This window comes from Amblyomma americanum, chromosome 10 (genome assembly GCF_052857255.1).
Source record: "Amblyomma americanum isolate KBUSLIRL-KWMA chromosome 10, ASM5285725v1, whole genome shotgun sequence".
NCBI classification, from domain to species: domain Eukaryota; kingdom Metazoa; phylum Arthropoda; class Arachnida; order Ixodida; family Ixodidae; genus Amblyomma; species Amblyomma americanum.
In genome coordinates, this window is record NC_135506.1 from 134,582,606 (window position 1) to 134,609,799 (window position 27,194).

The following is a 27,194-nucleotide window of genomic DNA, read 5'->3' on the forward strand; positions in this document are numbered from 1 at the left end:
AGTATTCTCGGGGCTTTGAGCATGCCATCGCACTGTTATGCCGCTGCGGCTATGAAACACGTGCATTGCACTGCATCGGACACAGCATCTGGTCGCACAGAAAAGGAAGCAAGGCCAGAACGAAATTCCTAACCTGCCAACAAAGGACAAGCTAAGGCGACTGCGCAAGGTACTAACAGCAACGATGTGCTTTTATTAGAATCTTAAACTATTTTCGCAAATAAAGTTTATTTTCCGTAAATTTTAAAGGAACATCTGTAGAATGACAAGAACCATATAAATTCGCACATTTTACAGGAAATTCGCCAGAGTTTGCAGTTGATATGAGATCTGAGCCGCCATTTTGCTCCCAGCTGTGGGTTGCCTTATAGGCTGTACTTCGCTGTCAAAACAGGGCGGCTGTCGCAACTGACTCGAGAGCTCGTTTCCGCGGCTTTCACAAAATAAAAACTGAACAAAACAGAGACGCTGTGCACCTGCTCCTATTACAAGTCTGCATTACATCCTCTGTATCAAACGTCCATTTCGCTGCGTACTGTTCGAGCACTGCGTGGAATTCAAGCGTTCTCCAGTTTTCGCTGAGGCCATGTCGCAGGTAACACTCTTCACTACTACTTCAGAAAGAAAAATATTCGTTTTGGTATGGAAATCAATTAATTTTACTTCTTAAATGTTATTTCAATACAAAAAATTTCAGATGCAGAGTCCTGAAAAAGGAGCAGCAGTAATTATTATCTGGACGCTCTTGCTTCTGTTTATATCTATGATATCTTATATAAACTCCCTTAGTTAAGCATTGCAACTGAAGTTTTACTTAAATGCAATATACTTCTTGAGATTTAGAGAGGTCGTAGAGCCTCAGCATAACTTATGCTCCGCGACCTCACTGTACTCAAACGATGTGCCCACGTTTTAGTAATCCTCAGCATGCTGCCCTAAAGGGATGCCTTTCGAATGCCCACCCTGTTGGATATTTCCCGACATTCATCACAGGCGTCTTATTTGTGCTGAATTTTCCATTGCCTAACAGTGGCTGCTCTACATTTAGCCAAATTATGTATGAGCCAACGCATATACTGGCAGCTTCCCAAGCGAGTGTTTGATTTTTCTAATTTGCATGGCTCTACCAGCCATAGTTGTTGAAGTACACAAATAAAAGCCGCGAAATAAAATCCTGCCAGTGCAGTGTCTGGATGACGGGCACAGCGTATTCCAGCCGAGAAACCGTGCCGCAATGACCTGTCCTTGGCGGTCCGGAACTGCATCAGAAGTGTGGGTCAGGGCCAGATTAAGCAAAATGGGGGCCCTGGGCTAATGCGCATTCAGACCCCCTTTCCCTATACAGAATCCCCCCGCCTCCCCTGTCATCTGCTAAGCTGCTGGCAATTTCCCCATGTTTCATTTTAATTCTACCAATTTAAAAAGAGCGAAGTGCGATCAGCGGGATTATTATTATTGCTATTATTATAAGGAAAACAAAAAAAATTGCTTGAAACGCGTGCTGTTGTAAACACCAACACCTATGTTCACTTTGTGATAAATCTGCATTCTCTTTTCAGCAAAACCTACGCCTTAAGAAAAAGTTTAGTGCACTCAAGACGAACAAGAGCGTAGAAAAGACAACAGAGCTCAGATGTCGATCCTTCTGAAGCTAGGCTTTGTTCGCATCACTAAATTTAATCCGGTGAGAAGACGCATGGTTGTATCCAAAACATTCTTAATGAGAATTCGAGCATCAGACAGCAGTAATCGTTGTACACGTTACTCTATATATATGCAATAGATATATACAATACTTAAGGCAGTACAAGCACCATAAAAATGCACTACAATACAGATGAAAATTTCCAGGTGTAGAAAATTGCCAATTACAAAACATTATCTGAAAATATTTTTCGTTAAAGGTAAGACAAGCAAAGACGGTACCAAATAAACGTGGCACTATCAAAAACGACAAAAGTACATATTTTTATAAGCACGCTAAATATCACAAGAACAACAAACAAGAGAACGAACAACGAAGATTTGCATATCTTGAATTACACTGCTCCGTATTTCGATGACAATGTGGAAGCTGGAAGGCGATACGACGAACTTATTCGGACTATTCATATATAGCGTAAATAGTCGTCTTTGCAAATGGCATCTTCGCGCCTTCCCTTTGGTAAAATCAGATATAGTCTGTTCGAAGGATAGATCGCGGAGGAGGTCAATTTCAATGGACATGATAGCACGCCAGTTCACCTTGTCGTAAAGGAGGATCGAACGAAGGCGATTTTTTATCAGTGACAACATGGAAAACATTCGTTCGGTCTCACAGTTTGCCACGGGTATGTTATAGTACTTTCGCAAAGCAATAGAAAGGTTCTGAAACACATCAATAAGCTTTATTTCGTGCAGCAACTTCATTATTCCCAAGGTACTCGTGTCCTGGCACACAGAGCCGAGCAGAACGTCCGAAAACTGAACCATTCGAGCGGAAAATGCTGGCTGTAAATCATTTTTGTAGGTTTTCACCAACTTCTTAGCCTGCTGTGCCAGAGAGGCCCCGCACCCAACTTCTGAAAAAATTTAAGAATCCAAACTTTTCGCAGAGTTCAGTGTAGCAGCCTTTCGCACTTGCAAAGCAAAGCCTAGACTGTCAGGTACAGCATTGTACGTCTCAACGATAAACTTTTTTCTACCTTGCAGCGCACTATCACTTTTTCCGTCCGGGTGCTTACTCAAAACGATGCGTTTGCCCTCATCCTGATAACATTGATTGGTACTTAGCGTGCGTGCTCTCTCTTCGGAGGTATCAAAGAGAGATCGCAAGGAAATAACGAAGCCTTCTAGAGAGCTCAACAGGTCTACAGCAGTAGTAACCTCTAGGCCTGGTTTGTGAAGTGCTATGCTCGTTTTGTCAAAGAGCTCCAAGATCTTACTCCAGAAAATCGCCATGAATGCAGTCTCTAGTTTTGTCATTTCCTTGAAGAAGAGAGTGCGCCTCGTTCATAATGTCACCGTTTTCTTCCTCGTTCTTTGATATCTCTTCTAGGCAACACAAGACTGCATTGATTTTTTTTTTCAGAATGGCCTTAAATGATTCAGCGCGTCTTCAACACGTGATCTCAGATAGACTTCAAAACAAGCTGCTGGCCAGTTCCGCCCATGCTCTCCAAAAGATACCTCTATCGCTTAGGTGCGGCAGCAAAGAACACACACAGTCTCTGAATTACAGTGAAAAATTTGACTGCCTCAAGGCAACTGTCAACGCTACAGGTGCCAACTAAGTTCAGTGAATGGCCAGCACACGTGACGTAGACTGGCAATTCGTTCAGGTGTTTGATTTGAGGTAGCAGTCCTTTGTATTTTCCTGAACAATTACTCGCATTATCATAAGCTTGGCCCCTACAATCAATTCAGGTGCCACTGGTCGTCAAGAGGGACGCCTTGGTATGGAAAAGATGCAAGCCGGTATGCGATTCGGTTGGAACGAATCCAATAAAGCGCTCGTACACTTTCCCATTTAAATAGTATCGTAAAACAACTGATTGCTGATCAACGTGAGTAGGGTCTGGAGTGTAATAAATAATTAACGAGAAGTATTTTGCGCGTTTCACTTCGTCAACCAGACGTTCCTTGACAGCCTTTGCCATATGCTCTATAAATTCATCACAAATGGTTTTTGACAGATTCGATGGGTCACCTTTTCCTTTCTTCCCGTAGCGTTTGATGTGCTCCTCTAGAAAGCTATCAAACTTTGCAATGGCCTCAAGCACTCCCATATAATTGCCCTTTCTCCGTGAACCATTAATCTCCTCACTGCCCCTAAACGCTAGGTTGCGCTCAGCTAGAACCTCAACTACAACGACTACGCGTTTCAAAACCTCTGTCCAGTAAGCGGTCTCAGTGACATGATGCTTAACCAGCTCCTTGTCAATTGTACTGCTCGAGTTACAGCGTGCGAGCCGTGCTGCCACGCAGTTGCGGTGCTCGATGCTATTTTCATGAACGCAAACCTTTTCTCCTCCTCTTTTCAAATCATAAAATCCGTGCGCGGTGAATGCACTGAGGTTGCTTGAAATCGAGAATAGCTTGAGCATGAAAAAGCAAACGGAACCTTTGGACACCGAGTACATAAACCAGTGTCGATCGTACGCCTGTCCATTTACAGCCTTTCGCACGAAAAGATGAGGTGACATATAGCGTTTCCGAGTTTTGTATTGCCTTTCGGAAGACGGAAAATTTTCTGCCCGATTTTAAAACTACAATGGCTATTTCTCAAGGCATACACTCCGAAAGCTGTCAGGTCACTTCGGAGAATCTCGCAACGTACCTGTTGCTGCGGGGGTGTCTGTACTTCTCTGTTGCCGCAACGTGAAGCCGTCTCATTCGTTCTCTCGAGGCACACTTTTTAGGTGGGAAGATTATTATCTGAAGCCAAACAGGAAACAAGTTAGTCGGTTCTTGGAGTGTTGTTTTCTTGGCGCTCGTCAGTAGAAGGACGCTCATCTGGGAGGTTTGGTACCTGTTGATCGGCAGTAGTAGAAATCGGGCGTGGCGGACCGGACACCTGAAGCTCTGTGGCTGGGGCCCGGCCGAGTAGCATAGACATTGCTGACTCAGGAACAGGACAGAGATCGGTTAGCAAGGGTTGCTCAGAAATATTGGACGACCGAGGTTGGCGTCATTTTGACGGGATCCAGACAACCAAGATGAGTCAAACCTTGCTCCTTGCCAGGACACCATGGCGATGGAGTCGGCAAGTCCTCCACAAAAGCAGAGTCGGTACTATTAGGAGTTTGACACGGACTCTAGGCAGAGCGATCATACTACTCCGCGGAAGCTGCATTCAGTGGGTACTTTGGCATCTTTGGTAGCTTCTTTTCACGCTCATCTCTTCCTAACTTCGCCTTTTGTTTAGACGCACCACTTTGATGCTTCCGACCCAGTATTTTCGCATGAATGGATGCTAATTGTTCACCGCGCCGTGCACTTTGTCAGTCCGACGCGATCGCAGATGTCCAACGGTGGCAGTGCCCTGTGACTTACGCACCCTACCTAGATGGTCCGTGGCTGGCCGAGAGTGGTGCGTCCCCCAGGATCTCCTCAGCCGGCGTGCTTAACCGGCGGCTCGGGGCTGAGTCGCGGCCCGCGATCAACTTCCTCTCAAAGACGCGCACCGAGTCTCTCTGTTACTAGCGCCAAAGCAGGCGTTCACATACGCATAGAGTTCCTTGTACAAATTCCCACATTCTCCGTGCAAACTCACTTCATCTTCCGTTCCGGTCTCGATTAGAAGCTAGGAGCAATCGTCTGTTCTGGGAGGTTCTCGATTTTTCTTTCGCCCCGTCGTCGACGCCCAGCGCGAGAACGAAGGGGAGAGGGCGACTCCTAGAGCGGGGGAAGTTACGCGCCCTCCGTCCCCTCTGAGTCATCTTTTTCTACTTCTTTCTAGAAAGTTCGGAGGCCAGTCTGACCAGCTTTTTCCGCCGAGCGCGCGCGAGGGTGCGCAGCCACTAAGCAGGAATGGGCCCTGGAGACAGCCCTTTGTGTCCAGCTCTCAAACTTCCCCCATCACTCGTCCACAACCCCAGCCCGAACACTGAACATTCCATCTCCCACAGCACGCGGACAAAAGCACGTGCGAGATCTTTTTTCCTTTCCTGCCTAGACTTTGCCATCAGACTCATCATCATCTGCTATCGCACTCATCCTCCCCCACCCAAATCACCATCACGGTAAAGAAAAGTCGAATGGGAGGCACTGTTGGGTACTGCCGCACATATTTTCTATGAGAAGGACAGTGGCGAAACTATTTGAGAGGTGGAGGGGGTCGTGGTGGTGACGAGGGGCAAGAGAGATTTAGATCCCCATCCCACCTTACATGTTTTAGGTGTTTTCCCCTTGCCCCTCCTCTCCAGGCAGCACTGGACAGACGGATTGACAGAAAACCACGAAAACTCTTCCAAGCAAACGCACCTCGCTTCGTAAGAACGAGGGCCCCGTCGGGGTGGCGGGGGATTGCTGTCTTTGCGACTCGACAAGCTCTCGCCAAATGATCAGGCTAAACGCATGCTGTTAAATTAGGCAGGGGGGGGGGGGCGTCTTCTCGTTCAGGTTTTCTCGCTACATACATGCGGCTCGAAGATCCGTTGCCCATGGTTCCATATACCAAACAGGTTAGAATAAATTGGCCCCCTTTTCCTATGTCCGCACTGAGGCTCTGGGCTGTAGCCCCTTAGCTCCCCCCCCCCCTTATTCCAGCGCTGGTCCGGGTGAAGTGATTTTCAGAGTACATGCTGTGTCACTGTAATTTGTTTTTAGAATGCCTAAATGTGTGCCTTACCTCTACAAATGTGAGTTTTTAGGGTACAATTTACGTGCAGAAATGCGGCATCTCTATCAGGTCTTGTCTAGCCAGTACTGTTCTCTCACGGGCCCTTTTAGCTGAATTCGATTGCTCGCTCTCGCCCGTGCTTACTGACCAACCAATCGTTCAGGTATTCCGATACGTCGCTGACTTTTTATCATTTTGAAATATTAACGCTAATGATAACCTGAGAGAGGTGACGAGCGATGCTTTAGCGTCTTTTAAGTCCACCTTTGCCATTTCAAATTTTCCTCCTGAACTTCCGGAAAACTCCTCTTTGCAATTCTTAGATTGGACGTTGTTTTGTAATCACCCGGACCACCTCTGTCGGGCGTATATACTGTGGGGTTTTAATTGTGGGGATAAGTACGTTTTTTCAGCTTAACCGCGGCTGACACAGTTCAAAGCCGCCGCATCCTACCCCATGATAGCGTACGCTACCGAGCGCATGCCTACTACGACGGGCCTTGCTGTCAGGAAACCAAGCAGCGACACGATGGCTGACACAAAGAAGGCATTGATTGCTACAACAACAATAACGCCAGCTAGCAAAAAATACGCTAAGCAATCGAGGTCGTCCGACTCACCAGCAAGGTTACGAGCGAATGTTCGCCCACACTAGGGCAAGAGGAAACTCCGAAGCCGGACATATATTAGGTTGGGTCGGCGTATCAAGATTAAAAAATAATAAGCCCTTGCCTGCACCACTGATGTATAATAGGCTTAATGCAATTTGAAGATAAATAAAAAGGCCCGAATGCAATGGTAATTTTACCACCCCTAGGTGGGGAAAATAGAAAAAATATGGGGGGTGGGGGAATTTATATAGCGACCCACAGCCGGGGGAGCGAGGCCGGGGAGACTCCTCTGATCTCTCCTGGGACGTAGCGGAGAGGATGGATGAAATGGAGAGGTTGTATGTTCGTAGGCAGATGGGTTATGGGCATAAGGATGGGAATGGGGACAGCGATTTTTTTTGCGATCGTTCTAATGTCTCAACACCATTGCTGGCCTGCCTGGCCAGGGCAGGGAGGGCGTTAAGATCGCCCAATGGTGCGGCCTCGCTCACGGGATGCCCGAGCACCTACCAAACGCAACGGGCTCCGAACTTCGAAGAGAGGAGAACCTAGTCCGGGTCAGCTACCTCGGGCCCCTCCACGATTTTCAGGGTTTGTTTCGAACCTGCCAGCTACTGACCGTGGTGTGCTTTTCGCGGATTTTATGACACCGGAAGTATGTGTGGCGTGATCCGGCCAGTAGAGGCTTAGGTAGTCAGCCTGTCGGCCCTCCAGCCGTCTTCACTATGACCTAACACCACCAAGGGGACCCACCTGTGCTTCAACCAACCAATCATGCACCTATTTCCTCCTCTAGCTTGCTCCACTCCTACTGAGGAGGGAGTGCTCAAGGCTGGGCTGACCGGGCCACAAACCAAGAACGTGGCTTAGGGTGAGATGACCCGGGCCTGCTCCGCCGGTAGTCGTACTACGCCCCCCCTACCTGGCGTCCCACAATGACCCCGATGGCCCCGCGGTCAGCCGTGAGTCCGCTTCCCCGAGGCATCGCATCCGAGGAGCCTGGCTCCTGTGAACCCCTGCGCGGACCTGGTTCCTCCGTAACCAGAAATCGGCGCATGGGTCGCCAGATGTGCACCCCCCCCCCCCCCCCGCGGGGGGGGGGGGGGGGGGGCGAGCTGCATTTCTTTGAAAACCTTTTGACTTTTCACATGCCGTCGTGCCGGATTTCGTGGGTTTTCCAGCCTGGTGCGTCTCCAGGCCTGCCTGCGCTCACGCATCGGAGCGCACGAGCGCGACTGGCCCTCAGAGTCGCTTCGGAGTCGCGGCGTTTCGTATCCCCAGAGGATGGGCCCCGGCCAACCCCTCCCCACCGCTGGCGTTGCACCGGAACAAAGCCTAACAGTCTAAAATACACCGGCCCGTATCCGGTAGCGGGGCGGGGGGAGGGGGGAGGAGCCACGGATTTCCCCCCTCTGAAACTGGACTGGACGAGATGCGGGAAAACGTTTCTCCCCACGAAGTGATGCCCAAAGCGCCAACATACATCGGGACCAATATCCCCACCCCTTTTCATAGCAACAACCACCTCGCCCCGCTGGCGAAGAGAGGAGCGCTGCGACTGAACGTCCATACGCGCCGCGTTCCCCAGCCGAAGAGAGAGTCCTCTCCACTGCGCGCACACAGCAATCACACCTTCCGTGGGGCTCGTCAAGCTGCGGCGCCGGCGCGCTCCCTTGTTAGCTAAGGTAACCAACTAGGGACGCATCGCGGGGAAGCAAACCACCGGGGACAGCTGGGCACGTCCCCGCAATACCAGGTGTAAAAAGGCGCTCCTGCTCTTTGATTGCTGTCACTCGAAGCTAGTTAAGAGGGGGATCGCGCCTTCGTGTTTAGATATCGCCAAATCCTGTTCCCATAGGTTTCAGTTTAGTTTTCTGCCGACGTCGATCACCTTCGGTCTCCAGTTATCCGTCTGCTCTTCTTCAGGCTGTCGCTAAGTCTTTGTTGACGCCCTTAAGCCCAAACTGATATTCTATGCGGGTGGACAAACCTATAAGGCGGATGTTCCTGAGGTTTTCCGAAAAATTGTGTGCTGAGGTACTTTTTTCTATGGCGTACAAGATGTCCCGCTTGCGCTCATTAACCAAGGAAGATAAAGAAAATAAGGGTGGATGTGGCAACAACCACAAGAACAACTTTCTGCCCTGAAGAATGTACGTCATTTATGAGATTTCTCTCATCCGTGGAATGGTATATGTAGGCCAGACGGGCCTCTGTATTAAGAAGTCATTACTAGAGCGTGCCAACCGTTTCGAGGCAGCATGTGGTCATCATCTACCAAAACAGGGCAAGGCCTGATGAGGTGACGACAGAGCATGCACGCTGCTTTTCGGTCCTACAACGATTATCTGTGACGCGAGAATACTAAAGAAACACTAAAGTCTTGAAGCCTTGCAGATAGCTAGACTTCGGCCGGTTGAATGTGTTAATGAAGAGTCCATCCACTTGTACAGTAGACAACTGGAATTTCTTGGCTTGAAAAAGTGATTGGGATGTTGATAACATTCTATGCTCGGCGCACAGGCGCGTTGCGGCTGAATAAGGAGAGAGGCGCTGGCGTAATAAACCAGTTATTTGTCCGCGCTAGTTCCATCCGCTTTTTTTCTGTGTCCCGTCCTTGACATAGTTTTTATGTTTAAAGAGTATCCTACCAACCGCCATCGCACTCTTCCGGACTCCGAGGACAACAGATGAGAGAAAGTTGAACGGAAGGGCAGGGAGGATAATAGCTAAAATATACAAATTCAAACTGGCGTGTATCAGCTGATCGAATACTTTAATAAAAAACGACTTCTTTAACTGACAAAGGGAGTGGCTTGCTGGTGTAAGAGGTCTAACGTCCCGTAGCGACTCATGCTGTCAGAGACGCCTTGGTGGAGGGTTACGGTATAATTTCGACCACCAGGGGTTCTTTATTGTGCACTGACATCGCATTTAGCCTCCATCTAAATGCGACCGCGGCAGCTTGGATCTAACCCGCTTCTCTCGGGTCAGCTGCCGAGCACCACAGCCACTCGGCCAGTACAGCGGTTGGAAGAAAAGAAATTGTATTATCACGCAGTGGTGACGGAAGTCCGGAGAGCAGGAAAATATCGAAAGTGGCTTCTAAGCAAAGCCCTTGATCTGGCCTAACTTGCGCCCGCAAGCAAGTCAATGATCGGCACTGGCGTAGCAACAAGCGTGCTTGGAGGTCGTCGAACAGAATTCCCGGCGCTCTCTGCGGTGCCCAATTTAAAGCTGATACCAAAGTCCCCACAGCACTCTGGAAATATGTGGAATCGCCTCCGCCTGTATGCTATCAATGGACTGGGCAACATTATTTTTCTTTCTTTTTTCTCTGCCTACACTAATATATAAGTGCGATCAACGAGGTAAATTCGGTCGCGTCATGCAGCACACACAAAGCGACCAATCCGCGTACCGGCTGCTTTGATGAACGAAAAAACTAAAAGCACAAAGATTCGCAGTATTCTTAACTCACATTTTCTCAGCGTCAAATGTGTATTTCCTTTCTCAACAAATGTGAACGTTATGACAAAAAGCTAATCACGCAATTTCGCACTCGGAAGAAATCGTGTATGAAATTGTGAGCAGTGTCCATCTAACGCTTTGCTAAGCGTCCACTCTCTACTCCTGGCCAGCTGGGCAGGAGTAGGACTAGAGGAAAAAGCGCCTTCATAAAGCTAAACGACTTATATCCTTGGAAGATTTCGTACCCAAATCTGACGAATTTTGTAGGAATAATAGAGCAGAGGAGACTCTTTTCTTGTCTTTCATTCCTTTCGCAAGAATCGCCGCACTCCAGCTTTACCAGATGTGTGCACACCATATGCGGGTGTAGACGTACGCCGCAGATAGAAAACTGCGAGCCAAGGAGTCTAAGGGCTCCCAAGGAGTTTATGAACCAAGGCGTCGAGCATATGGCACAAATGTTTCTTCGTGTAAAAAGTAGCGCAGCTTGATTCGCGCGTCTTGCCCCTGCGCGCGTGCTGTTGATTCCCATCTCGCAGCCGCACTTGAGCATCCACAGGTTCAAAGGAGGTGAAATAATTTACAAAAGAAGCGTATATTGCAGAAAATCTCCGTAGGCAGCATGTTCTTACTCCCAACGTTGAAACCTTTTCCTTCGTAAAATGATAACGGTGGCGACCTCAAACATAATTCGTGGTAATAGAAGTTGAGCGCAGTTTCCCACTGCTGGTCACGATGAACGTTCACATCTTGATCGCATTGAAGCGTCATGTGTTTAAAGCAAGGCCCTTTATTGCGAATCCTCATGGTTGACAAAAATCATGAAAAGTAGTTTCCATCGGGCCTTTGAGGTTTTCGGGGAGAAGAAATGGCACAGTAATTGTCTCACTTCTCGGTGGACACCTCAAGAGCGCCGTAACAGAGGGGACAATGGTAGGAGAGTGAATGAAGAAAGAAAAAATAAAGGAAGAGCTGTCCAGTGGAGGGCTCCGGAATAATTTTGACCACTTGGTGTTTTTAACGCGCTTTCAACAAAGCATTTTAGCGCGGCACTTTAAAAGGCCCATTGGGCAGAAAATCCGGCGTCGGCGTCGGTATGACTGGAGAAACGTGATTAGTCGAAAGGTTGGAGACATATGAAACTAGTTTTGCTGAAGACAAGAAATAGCTCAAGCGGAACCTAACCGCTGTCCTTCGAGTCGGGAGCTGCGCACGCTGCCTCTTCACCACAGAGGAACAATCGTTCAGTGGGATAAATGGAGGCCTTTACGAGTACCTCACCCGCAGAAGTGAAATACACTACGCGAGCATTAACTTCGTTACGGTCACGAATTAGCGTCACCAATTGTGTATGGACAATGGTATGTAATAAAGCCGTAAGTGCTGGCAATAGCTGTGCCGATATGTGCGAAGAGTGTGCTGTGGTATGTACCTTGATCTAATGAGGGCCTTTAGATTAATTTATCACGTCATTGAATTTCACAAGTTCTATGCCAATGAATTTCGCAGCCCCTTCCTGTCTATTATTACCCACTAGTTACATGACCGTACGCAGTCAGTGTTATTTGGGAACATTACCACGCAATCTGTTCAGAAAAAGAAGGGTGTACGAGAGGGTTCCAATTTTCCTTATACTTTTTATCTAACGGTTATGTGCATTCTCTAAGTCATTCTCTTTCCCATTCGGAACTTCAATATGTCTTATATACTCTTCTAATGCCGCGTAATGTCTTCATTGCTGCCACTATAAAAGCTGCCAAATGTAAAACAGTTTTGATCTAATTTGATATCCGTCAATAGAAGCAAACCCACGTTGCATGTTTTCACAACCCTCAAAAAAGAATCTTGCCGCTATCACTGCATTTTTTCGCATTCCTACATGTCGGGATGGTGATTGCCTAACGATCAAATGTGCAAGTGATAAGGGATTACGTCTACTTAGGGAGGTAGTGACCGCAGATCTGAATCAGGACAGCAGACTTACTATAATAAGAATAGAGTGGACCGCATATGACCTCTTTTGTTATATCATGAATGGTAGTTCACTACTGTCCCTCAAGAAAAAAAGTATATAAAAGCTGTATCTATCCTGTACCCGGCAATGGTACAGAAACACTTAGGATAACAAAAAGGGTACAGCTTAAGTTAAGGACAAGGCAGCGAGCTGTGCAAATGAAAATGATACGTGTAACAGCAAGGGACTAGGTGGGGGCAGAGTGATTCAGGCAATAAACAGGGAGTAATGCCATCTCATTTGCGTCCTTTAGGACTGGCATCATCATGGCCTCGTGTGTGGAAAAGCTCACCGAGACGAAGGTACGGGATCCCCTCTCACCTTATACGGTGGGTAAGAGCCTCTATGCAGACACTATGTTAGGGTTCCTCCCGCACATGTTTGCACAGGATATCCTCCTCCAGCAACAAAGGGATATAATACGACCCACAGCCATGCAACACAATGACAAGGCCATCCTCGCCCTCTATCTTAAAGGGACACTGAGGAGAACTCTATCAATTTTTTTTTGTTAGCAAAATCTGGTAGTTCTGCATTTCATGGCTTTGTTGCCGTTTGTCCGGGCGCGAAAGATGCATTTATTTCAAAGAAATTTGGATTCGAAGTTGAAAAAGTTTTTCCCGCCGCTCTTATTCAGACTCAGGGAACTCTTATGACGTCACGGCAACTCTTATGACGTCACAGAACGAAGTGACGTGAAACGTGACGTAAACGCAGACTCCGTGATTTCTGACAGCTAGCGGTGCGGTGCGCAACCTTCCTTTGCCAGCCTCAGAGATTCGTGGCTTCCATGAAGTAAGGAAATTCCTCCAAGGTGGCGCCTCTTGTCCTAGGAAGTCATCACGCTTGTACTTGCGAGATTGTCCTCTGGCGGCGATACCTGTATTTTGGTTCTTGCTATTTTCTACATTACAAGAGCTTTGTTTTCAGGAAGAGTGGCGTTTTTGGGAGCAGGAGTTGCTATTCTATCGATACAAGTCAACTTCAATTTCTCCTCAGTGTCCCTTTAAGGGGGACTTTGACAATGTTGAGCACAGTAGTATGCTGTCTAGTCTGAACACCACCGACTGCGGGGCGAAAAGCTTCGCCTAGAGACTTTCTCTCTGCGCGCCAGGCACTCCTCCGGATCTAGGACAAGGAATACGGCTCCTACACTGTGAGGATGTGTGGCACACCACAGGCGGCGGTGTTGTCGCTGCTCCTCTTCAACATCTCCATGATGTACCTTCCTGGCCAACTGGCTCAGCTGCAGGGTATAAAGCGCGCGCTCTACGCAGAGGATATTGCAGTCTGGACCACCGAGGGGCGCCTAAGCGAGGTGGAGGACTGCCTTCAGCAGGCCGCCGCCATAGTCAATGTTTAAGTGGCTGAATGCGGTCTCCACGTGTCTACACGTGTGGTCTCCACGTGCCTACACATCACTCTCTCTCTCTGGTGGTCACATCAGAGAAGTGGCAGAGCTCCGGATCCTGGGTCTGTTAATCAATAACAGGCTTAGGCCGGGCTCTACTATATCGAAACTTAAGCGTTCTGGCGAACAGGTACGGCGCATGATCCATCGCGTTTCCAACAAGCGCGGTGGTTTGCGGGGCAGGGACGCGCTACGGCTCGCCCATGCCTTCGTGACCAGCCGGATCCTCTACGCCGCGCCATACCTTCGCACCAGCAAACAGGAAGACGAGTGCATTGACTCCATCATCTGCAAGGCGACAAGGCGAGCACTGGTCCTCCCGGTGGCTACCTCCAACGCCAAACTGAAGGTGTTGGAGGTGCTAAACTCCTATCAGCAACTGCGGGAAGCCCACCTCGTGAACCAATATGCGTGGCTCTCACAGACGGCTCCTGGACGCCGCCTGCTAGACCACTTACACATCCAACGCATATGCATACCAGACAGGACAGATAATATTCCGGTGCTGTGGCGCCATCTGATCTGGGTCGGTCCGCTCCCGCGTAACATGGGCACGACATGACACGAAGGCAGAAGACAAGCATGGGCTGGCGCGCTTGAGAGGCAATCTGGATCTAAAACGGGTGTCTACTATGTGGACATCACAGGACAAAGAATTAAACCACATTCTAACTGCACTAAAGCATTTCACAGGCCACAAGACAGTCTTCTCTTTACTCAAGCAACAACCAAGACATGTGACTGATATGCGCTAATGTTAAACCACAGCAAACCGTGTCTGAAAATAGTAGTAGTAGTAGTGATTTATTAAAATAATAATAAAAAGGAAGGACAAGATTTTTACTAGCCTCGGCATCTGCCATCAATGCTGAAGCACCTAATCTGGAGCAGCGGAAATCGATAGCAGGCAGAATGGACAAATGAAATGAAAGACGAGAGGGGACAACAGCTTCTCAGCCTTTTGGATAAGATTAAAGTGTGTCTGAAAATGAAAATTTGATCTTGAGGAAAAGAGGTGACGCGGTAATTGCCTCACTTATGTCGCTGGACACCCGAGCCACGTCGTAAACATAGGGATAAAGGAGAGAGTGAAAGGGAAAGGAAGAAAGACGTGCCGTAGTGGAGGTTTCCGGAATAATTTCGACTACCTGGGGATCTTTAGCGTGCAGTGACATCGCAGAGCGCACGAAAACTGAAAATTGAAAATTGGTTTTTGTGGAAAGGAAATGGTGCAGTATCTGTCTCACATCTCGCCTGACACCTGAACCGCTCAGTAAGAGGGATAAAGGAATAATAATAATAATAATTGGTTTTGGAGGGAAAGGAAATGGCGCAGTATTTCCTTTCCCTCCAAAACCAATTTTTATTATTATTATTATTCCTTTATCCCTCTTACTGAGCGGTTCAGGTATCAGGCGAGATGTGAGACAGATACTGCACCATTTCCTTTCCACAAAAAAAACAATTTTCAATTTTGAAAGAAGAAAGAAAGAGGTATCGTACTGGAGGGCTCCGGAATAATTTCGACCACCTGGGAGCACACGGGCGCCATTTGCGTTTCCCCTACATCGAAACGCGGCCACCGCGGTTGGTAATGAAGCCGGGCACTCCGCCTAAGTAGACGAGCGCCTTACCGCTGAGCCACTGTTGTCGGCAAACCGTGTCTGACCATGCTTAATCGAGCTTCCTTTCAGTAAACTATTTTCTCACAACACCGACGACGCCGCCTGATTTACTGCAGGATGGGAGCTCTAAAGCTCTCTCGATAAAAGCAATACGCTCGGGCCCGTGGGCGGTGCGATGCAATGCAAGAGCCTTAGGTGGTCCAAAATAAACCGTTGTGCTCCACTACGGCATTCTTAATATCCCACCTGTCGCTTCGGGACGTTAAACCGTAGAAAAAATAAACAAAGGTTTAACCCGCCTAAACCTACGTACAACGTCTGTCCGTAAAGTTCCGAGACTGAGTCCAATAATATAAATGCGTGTAACATTGAAATCATTTGTGCAGCTCCCCTTCGAAATAATCTCTCTTTCAGTCTATACACAGCTTCCAACGCTTCTTGAAGTCTTGGAAATCGTTAGAAAACACTTCTTTTAGCATGGTTGTCAGCTCTTTGTCGTGGCGTCTTGAATGGACGCCACGCTCCCCATCCCGTGACCTTTTATGGCTCTCTTCACAAGGAGAAACAGGAACAAAATCGCATGGGGAGAGATCAGGCGAGTATGGCAAATGGGGAAGTACAATAATGCTGTGCTGGACGAAAAATTTTGTCACGCTGAGAGCAGTGTGCTGCCTTGCGTTATCGTGGAGAAACCTCCATTGTCCAGATGCTCATAAGTCAGGGCGATAGCATCACAGTGCATCACGCATGTGTTGGAGCACGCGGATATAAAACTCCTGATTCCCCATCCACCATTGTGGGACGAACTCACTGTTTATGACACCTCTGGCATCAGAAAAACCTACCAGCGTCGTCTTTGTTTTGGTCTTCTGTCGCCGCAGCACCTTTCTCGACGCCGGAGAGCTTGTGGACCGCCATTCGGCGCTCTGCCTCATTGTTTGAGGATCGTATTGAAAACACCATGTTTCGTCTTCAGTAATGATGCTGTCGACGAATGTAGAATCCTTCTCTCCCGCTGAGAGCAAATCAGCGCTCACTGATGCCCGCGTGTCCTTCTGGTGCTGTGTGAGGGAGTGCGGCACAAGTCTGGCATTCAGCTTTCGTTTCGCCCAGTTCTCACGCAAACTTTGGTGGCATGTTGCCTTACTAATGTCGAAAGCATCTGATATCATGCGGACTGTAAAGGGGCGGTTTAGCTGTACGATTTTCCTGATCCGAGCCACGTTGTTTTCATTCCGTGAGGTTCAAGGGCGCCCCTGCCTTGTGTCCTCTTCCACCGAAGTCCTGCCCGAAACGAACCTCTTGTGCCACTCGAAAACTCGCGCCCGCTCTAATGTCTCGTTGCCGTAAGCGTTAGAAGAAGCTCATACATCTGTGTGGCTGTCGTCACATCTGTGTGACATCCATCTCTCCACCATTACTCGCAGTGGAACGCGCAGGCGACTAGTGAGAACGTATTTTTCTACCTGTAGTGCCATCTACAGCCTGCCACAACAATTAACATAACTAGCTCAAGTTAGCCCTAAAAAACGGCACTACTCATATGCACCAACATTTGTTGCGGAGAATAATTTATAGAAAAGAAAATAAATCAGTCTCGAAACTTTACGGAGAAAAGTTGTAACCAAAGCGAAAGCTTGAAAGTTAAAGAAGTGGAGAGACCTAATTTTGGGTGCGTGTTTTCTTGTTTTTAATGGTGCGTAAGGCATTATTATACATGGATTACCACCTGCTGTTCTCCCACGACCGGAAAATTTATAATACATTTCTTTCTCGCGCTGTTTCGGTTTCAAGAGTAGATTGAGGACTGTAACGTCAACGTGTGTTTAGAGGTCAGGTAAGACATGAAAAACTCCAATTTAATCGCTGCTTACATATTTGTTGTCATTCCGGCTCATGGGGAAGGCCGACATATGGAGAGATACAGTGCTCCACGACACCGCCATCGCCACCTCCATGGGCACCCACGAGGAGGATGGTCCACCCCCTACGCCAGACTCACGCACATGTGGAAGGCCCAGAGCCGCCTCCACGTTCCCTGGCTCTGACGCAAACACAACCGCCCTCTCATGCTTCGCCTCGCTCACCTCGATTTAGAGATCAATGCATACTCTGCCAAACTCAGTAAAGAGCAATGTCACCACACTTGTAACCGCCTGAACGGGCAGTTGGGATGTAAAAACACCTGATTTCTGCTCAATCACTTGCTTGATTCGACACACACCAAGTCTGCATCCCACAAGAATGTCAACCGCGTCATACACGCGTTTCAAGGCACCAACGAGGAACTCCTCATTACCTTGAAAGACAAATACATCAACACCACCACACACATTCTCAATCCCTCGGAATACACGGGACCTAAGACGCCAAACATAGACAGGGACATCACGACGTCGAAAGTCCGCGCCGCCCTCAACCACATCAAGACTTCCGCGGCCGCCGGCGACGACCACATTACCGACAAGATGCTCCGCAAATAGACGGCCATTCAGTCGAAGCACTTGCGGACGTTTTCAACCACCACTGGCATGAGGGCCGCCTTCCAGACTCCTGAAAGCATACCAAGGTAATTTTCAAACCCAGACCAGGCGAACGACTCGAGCTGGGCAACCTCCAGCCCATCTCGCAAAGCTCTTGCTTGGGGATGGTTATGGAGAACGTAATTCGACACAGACTTCACACCCACGTAGACAAGGAGGACCTACTCCTCCCACCATGACATGGTTTCCGGGCTGGACTGTCGAACCAGGACATCATGTGGCAGATACAATACTACATACTCGACTCGGGTCCCATCCTGGCCACACGCACCAATCTCGGCCTCGACGTCAGTAAGGCGTTCGACAACGCGTCGCACACATCTATACTTACCAACCTCCCTCAGATGAAAGTAGGCACCCGTACTTAAAACTATATTGCACACTTTCTCCACAATCACAGTGGAGAACTCCATATTGGAGACCTCTGCAGCGGCGAAATCACCCTGGGCACCCAAGGACACCAAAGAGAGAAGTCTTTTCCTTGTTCCTCTGTAACATCACTATGCGAGGCCTCCCCTGACTTCTGGACAGCATATCCTATATCAAGCACTTACTACATGCTGACAATATTACCCTCTGGGAAAACTTTCGCTCGGACGCGGAGGTACGAGGATTAACTCCAACAGGAAATTTACAACGTCCAAGCTTTCGTGCAGGCAAACGGTCTCGTTTCCTCGCCAACTAAATCCGAACTGTTAGTCATTCAGGATAGGCTGGTTCGCCGACCAGTCCTCGACCACAAAGAGCCGATCACGCTCCACGTCGACACCTACCTCAGACCTCCCGTGCAGACCATCTGTGTGTTAGTTATGCTGGTGCAGAACAACACGCAAAACTCGGCAGCCATTAAATGCCTCCGAACCACAGTCCACCAAAATCAACAGCAGCATCCGCCGCATCGCCTCTCGCCGCAACGCCCCTCGTCGGAGAGGCATGCGGGAGACTTACCTCTGCTGCCTCACATAAGCTTTCCTTCCTATTAGTATTGCCTATATACTCATACCCCTATTACCACATGCATCGGAAAGATGAAGAGGCGGTAAATAGCGCCATCCGCTCGCTGTACAAGAAGCGCTGGATTAAGGGGGGGGGGGGGGGGTAAGGGGGCTGCAGCCCAGGGCCTCACCTCCGACAGTAGGAGAAGGGGTCCCATTTATTCTAACCTGCTTAGTATATGAAACAATGGGCAACGGAACTTATAGCGACATGTATGAAGCGAGAAAACCAGAACGAGCAGACGGGGCCCCCCGCCTAACGTAACAGCATGCATTTAGCCTGATGATTTGGGGGGAGCTTGTCGAGCTGCAAAAACAGGAATCCCCCGCCACCCCGGCCTGGGCCCTCTTACGAAGCGAGGTACGTTTGCTTGGAAGAGTTTCCGCGGTTTCTTGTCAGTCCGTCTGTCCAGTGCTCTCTGGAGAAGAGGGGCAAGAAAAAACACCTCAAGCATGTAGTGTGGGATGAAGATCTAAATCTTCCTTGCCCCTCGTCACCACCACGCCACCCTCCACTTCTCGAATAGTTCCGCCGCTGTCCGTCTCAGAAAATATGTGCGGCAGTACCCAACAGTGCCTCCCATTCGACTTTTCTTTACCGTGATGGTAATTTGGGCGGGGGAGAATGAGCCCCCTAGCAGATAATGATGAGTCTGATGGCAGAGTCTAAGCAGGAAAGGAAAGAAGGCGTCACACGTGCTATTGTGCGCGTGCCATGGGGCATTCAAAGTTCACTCTTCCGGATAGGGTTGTGGAAGAGTGAAGGGGGAAGTCGGAGAGCTATACAGAAAGGCCTGATTCCAGGGCCTATTCCTGCCTAGTGGCTGTGTACCCTCGCGCGCGCTCGACGGAACAAGTAGGTCAGACTGGCCGCCGAACTTTCCAGAAAGAAGTAGAAAAAGATGACTCTGAGGCGATGGAGAACGCGTAACATCGCCCGCGCTAGGAGTCACCCTCTCCCCTTCGGTCTCGCGCTCGGCGTCGACGGGGCGAAAGCAAAATCGCGAACCTCCCAGAGGAGACGATTGCTCCTAGCTCCTAAACGAGACCGGAACGGGAAAAGGAGGGAATCTGTAAAATTAACCCTATGCGTATGTGAACGCCTGCTTTGGCGCTAGTGACAGACGCGGCGCGCGTCTATGAAAGGAAGTTGATCGCGGGCTTCGATTCAGCCTCGAGCCGCCGGTTAAGCTCGTATAAGCCAGCCCGCTGAGGAGCTCGCGGGGGACGCACCGCTTTCGGCCAGCCACGGATCATCCAGGTAGCGTGCGCCAGTCATCGGGACGGCCACCGTTGGACAGCTGCTTTCGCGTCGGACTGACGAAGAGCCCGGCGCAGTGAACAATTTTCATCCATTCATGCGAAAATTCTCGGTTAGAAGCATCAAAGTGGTGCGTCTAACGAAAGGCGAAGCTAGAATGAGAAGAACGCGAAAAGAAGCTGCCGAAGATGACAAAATACCTACTGAATGCGGCTTCCGCGGAGTAGTGTGATCGCACTACCCAGAGTCCGTGTCAAACTCCCAATAGTGCCGACTGTGCTTCTGTGGAGGACCTGTCGACACCAACACCACGGTGTCCGCACATTAATCATACGCCCCAGGCTGGATACACAAAGACGACAGCCCTTCCCTGAACTTTACCCATTTAAAATACCAATGCACCCTCGAATATTTTAGGCGATCATCGCATGTTTTCATTGGATAGGGTTTTTAAATTTTTAACTGATGTAGGTTTCTGACGAGAGATTTCACATTCAAAGTAACCTGAGTGCCTCCTCTTTGCTGAGGAGAGTGCTGAGCTTACCCATAGCTGCCAGACGCCTCGGCCCCGTTGCTCAAGCAAAGACTGGATGAGGCTACCTGGCTTCGGCTTTCATATATAACTCCGCTTAAAACAAGTTTTAGGCGCTATACATCACTTTAAGCCATTCCACCAGATATTTAGGAACGCTCTTCACACTGTATAATCATGCACATACTCAATTCTCTTAGGCTCTATACACCTGGGTTTTACTTTATCACCGGCACGTATTTTAGCCTGAGTCGACCAAAAACGTCGTGTTTGGCGCTGTTTGGCCTTTGGTGCCCTTGCGTCATAAAAACCTACCGTCATCATCACCCGAACCTGGTGCAGATACTTATACAAGTTACTTCTAGATGTCCATGTATTGTGCGATGTCAAGGCACGTTAAAGAACCACAGGTGGTCGAAATTTTTAGAGCCCTCTATACGCTGTACTTCACAGCCTGAATCGCTTTGGGATGTTTAACACCCAAATACCATAAACCAAACTTGTACAGGTTATGTAATGCGCCAGCAGGGATCGCAAACCGACGCAAATCAAATGGCGCCTCCGCAACGCACGTATCACACGACAACTTCCGCCCCCTAGAGCCGGTGCAGGAAAGTAGGGAAGAGCGGTGCGCACCGCAGCACTGGCGGGGCTCAGATCGTCGCGCGGCTCGAGTGCCACGCAAACACGCGATTTGATAGACGTCACATCAAGCAGGCTTAACGCAGGCGCACGATTTTTGAATGGCCCAAATTAGTCGATCCACAGCAGGCAGCGCAACCGCGTTTTTTGAAATTCTAAAAAGAAATGCGGAGATTACTAATTGCTGCCTACTAACCTCAAATTGCTATCAGGAGCCTAAAAGTTGACTCTAAGAATTTAATTAGTCACTCCAGTAGTTACCCTCATTCGCCTGTTTTTTGACGTCTGCCAAAGCTGGCATTCATCATCATCACCATAATAATTAGCCTGACTAAACCCACTGCAAGTTAAAGTCCTCTCCTCAATCTCTCCAATTAAACTTCTGCTGTGCCAGCTGCGGACACCATATCAAATCAGAGTTCGTGACCTCATCTTCCAACGTAACTACCATCAAACACCGCAAACACTAAACACCAAACCTAAGCACTGTTTTTAAAACAGTGCTGGGCTTCCAAAAAAAGGCTGATAGGTATTGTGTTCGACTAAAAATGCCTTGAAGAGGCATTATACGTGACCCACATCAAAGTCACCGCATGTGGCGCGGGAGTCCCCCTCAATGAGATTCAACTACTATCTGTCGGTTGGCACAAAGCTTTTCAGGCTTCGCTGATTGTCCCCGGATCGCACATATCCTAAGTGCTTTGGCGAAGTGACGCCTTCCTCGGTGTCAACCTTACCACCATTGAAATCTTCGAATCAGTGGTATTATGCACATGCGATGCAAAAATCTAACTTGTCCCGTTTCTTCAGCGGCAGGAAGTACGCAAATTCTGAAATATACGATTTCAAAAACATTTCAGAGTATTCTCGGGGCTTTGAGCATGCCATCGCACTGTTATGCCGCTGCGGCTATGAAACACGTGCATTGCACTGCATCGGACACAGCATCTGGTCGCACAGAAAAGGAAGCAAGGCCAGAACGAAATTCCTAACCTGCCAACAAAGGACAAGCTAAGGCGACTGCGCAAGGTACTAACAGCAGCGATGTGCTTTTATTAGAATCTTAAACTATTTTCGCAAATAAAGTTTATTTTCCGTAAATTTTAAAGGAACATCTGTAGAATGACAAGAACCATATAAATTCGCACATTTTACAGGAAATTCGCCAGAGTTCGCAGTTGATATGAGATCTGAGCCGCCATTTTGCTCCCAGCTGTGGGTTGCCTTATAGGCTGTACTTCGCTGTCAAAACAGGGCGGCTGTCGCAACTGACTCGAGAGCTCGTTTCCGCGGCTTTCACAAAATAAAAACTGAACAAAACAGAGACGCTGTGCACCTGCGCCTATTACAAGTCTGCATTACATCCTCTTTATCAAACGTACATTTCGCTGCGTACTGTTCGAGCACTGCGTAGAATTCAAGCGTTCTCCAGTTTTCGCTGAGGCCATGTCGCAGGTAACACTCTTCACTACTACTTCAGAAAGAAAAATATTCGTTTTGGTATGTAAATCAATTAATTTTACTTCTTAAATGTTATTTCAATACAAAAAATTTCAGATGCAAAGTCCTGAAAAAGGAGTAGCAGTAATTATTATCTGGACGCTCTTGCTTCTGTTTATATCTATGATATATTATATAAACTCCCTTAGTTATGCATTGCAACTGAAGTTTTACTTAAATGCAATATACTTCTTGAGATTTAGAGAGGTCGTAGAGCCTCAGCATAACTTATGCTCCGCGACCTCACTGTACTCAAACGATGTGCCCACGTTTTAGTAATCCTCAGCATGCTGCCCTAAAGGGATGCTTTTCGAATGCCCACCCTGTTGGATATTTCCCGACATTCATCACAGGCGTCTTATTTGTGCTGAATGTTCCATTGCCTAACAGTGGCTGCTCTACATTTAGCCAAATTATGTATGAGCCAACACATATACTGGCAGCTTCCCAAGCGAGTGTTTGATTTTTCTCATTTGCATGGCTCTACCAGCCATAGTTGTTGAAGTACGCAAATAAAAGCCGCGAAATAAAATCCTGCCAGTGCAGTGTCTGGATGACGGGCACAGCGTATTCCAGCCGAGAAACCGTGCCGCAATGACCTGTCCTTGGCGGTCCGGAACTGCATCAGAATTGTGGGTCAGGGCCAGATTAAGCAAAATGGGGGCCCTGGGCTAATGCGCATTCAGACCCCCTTTCCCTATACAGAACCCCCCCGCCTCCCCTGTCATCTGCTAAGCTGCTGGAAATTTCCCCATGTTTCATTTTAATTCTACCAATTTAAAAAGAGCGAAGTGCGATCAGCGGGATTATTATTATTACTGCTATTATTATAAGGAAAACAAAAAAAATTGCTTGAAACGCGTGCTGTTGTAAACACCAACACCTATGTTCACTTTGTGATAAATCTGCATTCTCTTTTCAGCAAAACCTACGCCTTAAGAAAAAGTTTAGTGCACTCAAGACGAACAAGAGCGTAGAAAAGACAACAGAGCTCAGATGTCGATCCTTCTGAAGCTAGGCTTTGTTCGCATCACTAAATTTAATCCGGTGAGAAGACGCATGGTTGTAACCAAAACATTCTTAATGAGAATTCAAGCATCAGACAGCAGTAATCGTTGTACACGTTACTCTATATATATGCAATGGATATATACAATACTTAAGGCAGTACAAGCACCATAAAAATGCACTACAATACAGATGAAAATTTCCATGTGTACAAAATTGCCAATTACAAAACATTATCTGAAAATATTTTCGTTAAAGGTAAGACAAGCAAAGACGGTACCAAATAAACGTGGCACTATCAAAAACGACAAAAGTACATATTTTTATAAGCACGCTAAATATCACAAGAACAACAAACAAGAGACGAACAACGAAGATTTGCATATCTTGAATTACACTGCTCCGCATTTCGTTGACAATGTGGAAGCTGGAAGGCGATACGGCGAACTTATTCCGACTATTCATATATAGCGTAAATAGTCGTCTTTGCAAATGGCATCTTCGCGCCTTCCCTTTGGCAAAATCAGATATAGTCTGTTCGAAGGATAGATCGCGGAGGAGGTCAATTTCAATGGACATGATAGCACGCCAGTTCACCTTGTCGTAAAAGAGGATCGAACGAAGGCGATTTTTTATCAGTGACAACATGGAAAACATTCGTTCTGTCTCACAGTTTGCCACGGGTATGTTATAGTACTTTCGCAAAGCAATAGAAAGGTTCTGAAACACATCAATAAGCTTTATTTCGTGCAGCAACTTCATTATTCCCAAGGTACTCGTGTCCTGGCACACAGAGCCGCGCAGAACGTCCGCAAACTGAACCATTCGAGCGGAAAATGCTGCCTGTAAATCATTTTTGTAGGTTTTCACCAACTTCTTAGCCTGCTGTGCCAGAGAGGCCCCGCACCCAACTTCTGAAAAAATTTAAGAATCCAAACTTTTCGCAGAGTTCAGTGTAGCAGCCTTTCGCACTTGCAAAGCAAAGCCTAGACTGTCAGGTACAGCATTGTACGTCTCAACGATAAACTTTTTTCTACCTTGCAGCGCACTATCACTTTTTCCGTCCGGGTGCTTACTCAAAACGATGCGTTTGCCCTCATCCTGATAACATTGATTGGTACTTAGCGTGCGTGCTCTCTCTTCGGAGGTATCAAAGAGAGATCGCAAAGAAATAACGAAGCCTTCTAGAGAGCTCAACAGGTCTACAGCAGTAGTAACGTCTAGGCCTGGTTTGTGAAGTGCTATGCTCGTTTTGTCAAAGAGCTCCAAGATCTTACTCCAGAAAATCGCCATGAATGCAGTCTCTAGTTTTGTCATTTCCTTGAAGAAGAGGGTGCGCTTCGTTCATAATGTCACCGTTTTCTTCCTCGTTCTTTGATATCTCTTCTAGGCAACACAAGACTGCATTGATTTTTTTTTCAGAATGGCCTTAAATGATTCAGCGCGTCTTCAACACGTGATCTCAGATAGACTTCAAAACAAGCTGCTGGCCAGTTCCGCCCATGCTCTCCAAAAGATACCTCTATCGCTTAGGTGCGGCAGCAAAGAACACACACAGTCTCTGAATTACAGTGAAAAATTTGACTGCCTCAAGGCAACTGTTAACGCTACAGGTGCCAACTAAGTTCAGTGAATGGCCAGCACACGTGACGTAAACTGGCAATTCGTTCAGGTGTTTGATTTGAGGTAGCAGTCCTTTGTATTTTTCTGAACAATTACTCGCATTATCATAAGCTTGGCCCCTACAATCAATTCAGGTGCCCCTGGTCGTCAAGAGGGACGCCATGGTATGGAAAAGATGCAAGCCGGTATGCGATTCGGTTGGAACGAATCCAAGAAAGAGCTCGTACACTTTCCCATTTAAATAGTATCGTAAAACAACTGATTGCTGATCAACGTGAGTAGGGTCTGGAGTCTAATAAATAATTCACGAGAAGTATTTTGCGCGTTTCACTTCGTCAACCAGACGTTCCTTGACAGCCTTTGCCATATGCTCTATAAATTCATCACAAATGGTTTTTGACAGATTCGATGGGTCACCTTTTCCTTTCTTCCCGTAGCGTTTGATGTGCTCCTCTAGAAAGCGATCAAACTTTGCAATGGCCTCAAGCACTCCCATATAATTGCCCTTTCTCCGTGAACCACTAATCTCCTCACTGCCCCTAAACGCTAGGTTGAGGTCAGCTAGAACCTCAACTACAACGACTACGCGTTTCAAAACCTCTGTCCAGTAAGCGGTCTCAGTGACATGATGCTTAACCAGCTCCTTGTCAATTGTACTGCTCGAGTTACAGCGGGCGAGCCGTGCTGCCACGCAGTTGCGGTGCTCGATGCTATTTTCATGAGCGCAAACCTTTTCTCCTGCTCTTTTCAAATCATAAAAGCCGTGCGCGGTGAAACCACTGGGGTTGCTTGAAATCGAAAATAGTTTGAGCATGAAAAAGCAAACGGAACGTTTGGACACCGAGTACATAAACCAGTGTCGATCGTACGCCTCCCCATTTACAGCCTTTCGCACGAAAGGATGAGGTGACATATAGCGTTTCCGAGTTTTGTATTGCCTTTCGGAAGACGGAAAATTTTCTGCCCGATTTTAAAACTACAATGGCAATTTCTCAAGGCATACACTCCGAAAGCTGTCAGGTCACTTCGGAGAATCTCGCAACGTACCTGTTGCTGCGGGGGTGTCTGTACTTCTCTCTTGCCGCAACGTGAAGCCGTCTCATTCGTTCTCTCGAGGCACACTTTTTAGGTGGGAAGATGATTATCTGAAGCCAAACAGGAAACAAGTTAGTCGGTTCTTGGAGTGTTGTTTTCTTGGCGCTCGTCAGTAGAAGGACGCTCATCTGGGAGGTTTGGTACCTGTTGATCGGCAGTAGTAGAAATCGGGCGTGGCGGACCGGACACCTGAAGCTCTGTGGCTGGGGCCCGGCCGAGTAGCATAGACATTGCTGACTCAGGAACAGGACAGAGATCGGTTAGCAAGGGTTGCTCAGAAATATTGGACGACCGAGGTTGGCGTCATTTTGACGGGATCCAGACAGCCAAGATGAGTCAAACCTTGCTCCTTGCCAGGACACCATGGCGATGGAGTCGGCAAGTCCTCCACAGAAGCAGAGTCGGTACTATTAGGAGTTTGACACGGACTCTAGGCAGAGCGATCATACTACTCCGCGGAAGCTGCATTCAGTGGGTACTTTGGCATCTTTGGTAGCTTCTTTTCACGCTCTTCTCTTCGTAACTTCGCCTTTTGTTTATA

General features: G+C 47.9%; 1 protein-coding gene across 5 annotated transcripts in view; it reads left to right on the plus strand.

The window, feature by feature from the left end:
- Positions 1-503: 503 nt before the first annotated feature.
- Positions 504-27,194, plus strand: part of LOC144106449 (luciferin 4-monooxygenase-like) — a 246,029-nt gene continuing 219,338 nt past the window's right edge. Inside the window, exons 1-2 of one of the 5 annotated variants that reach the window (XM_077639263.1) lie at positions 510-595; positions 12,672-12,720. In XM_077639263.1, the coding sequence (XP_077495389.1) occupies positions 12,685-12,720 (36 nt within the window). In that variant the 5' untranslated portion in view covers positions 510-595; positions 12,672-12,684. Of the gene's footprint in view, positions 596-12,671; positions 12,748-22,751; positions 22,928-27,194 lie in introns of those variants that run through there. The other 4 variants (XM_077639261.1, XM_077639264.1, XM_077639265.1 and 1 more) reach the window with 4 other exon arrangements.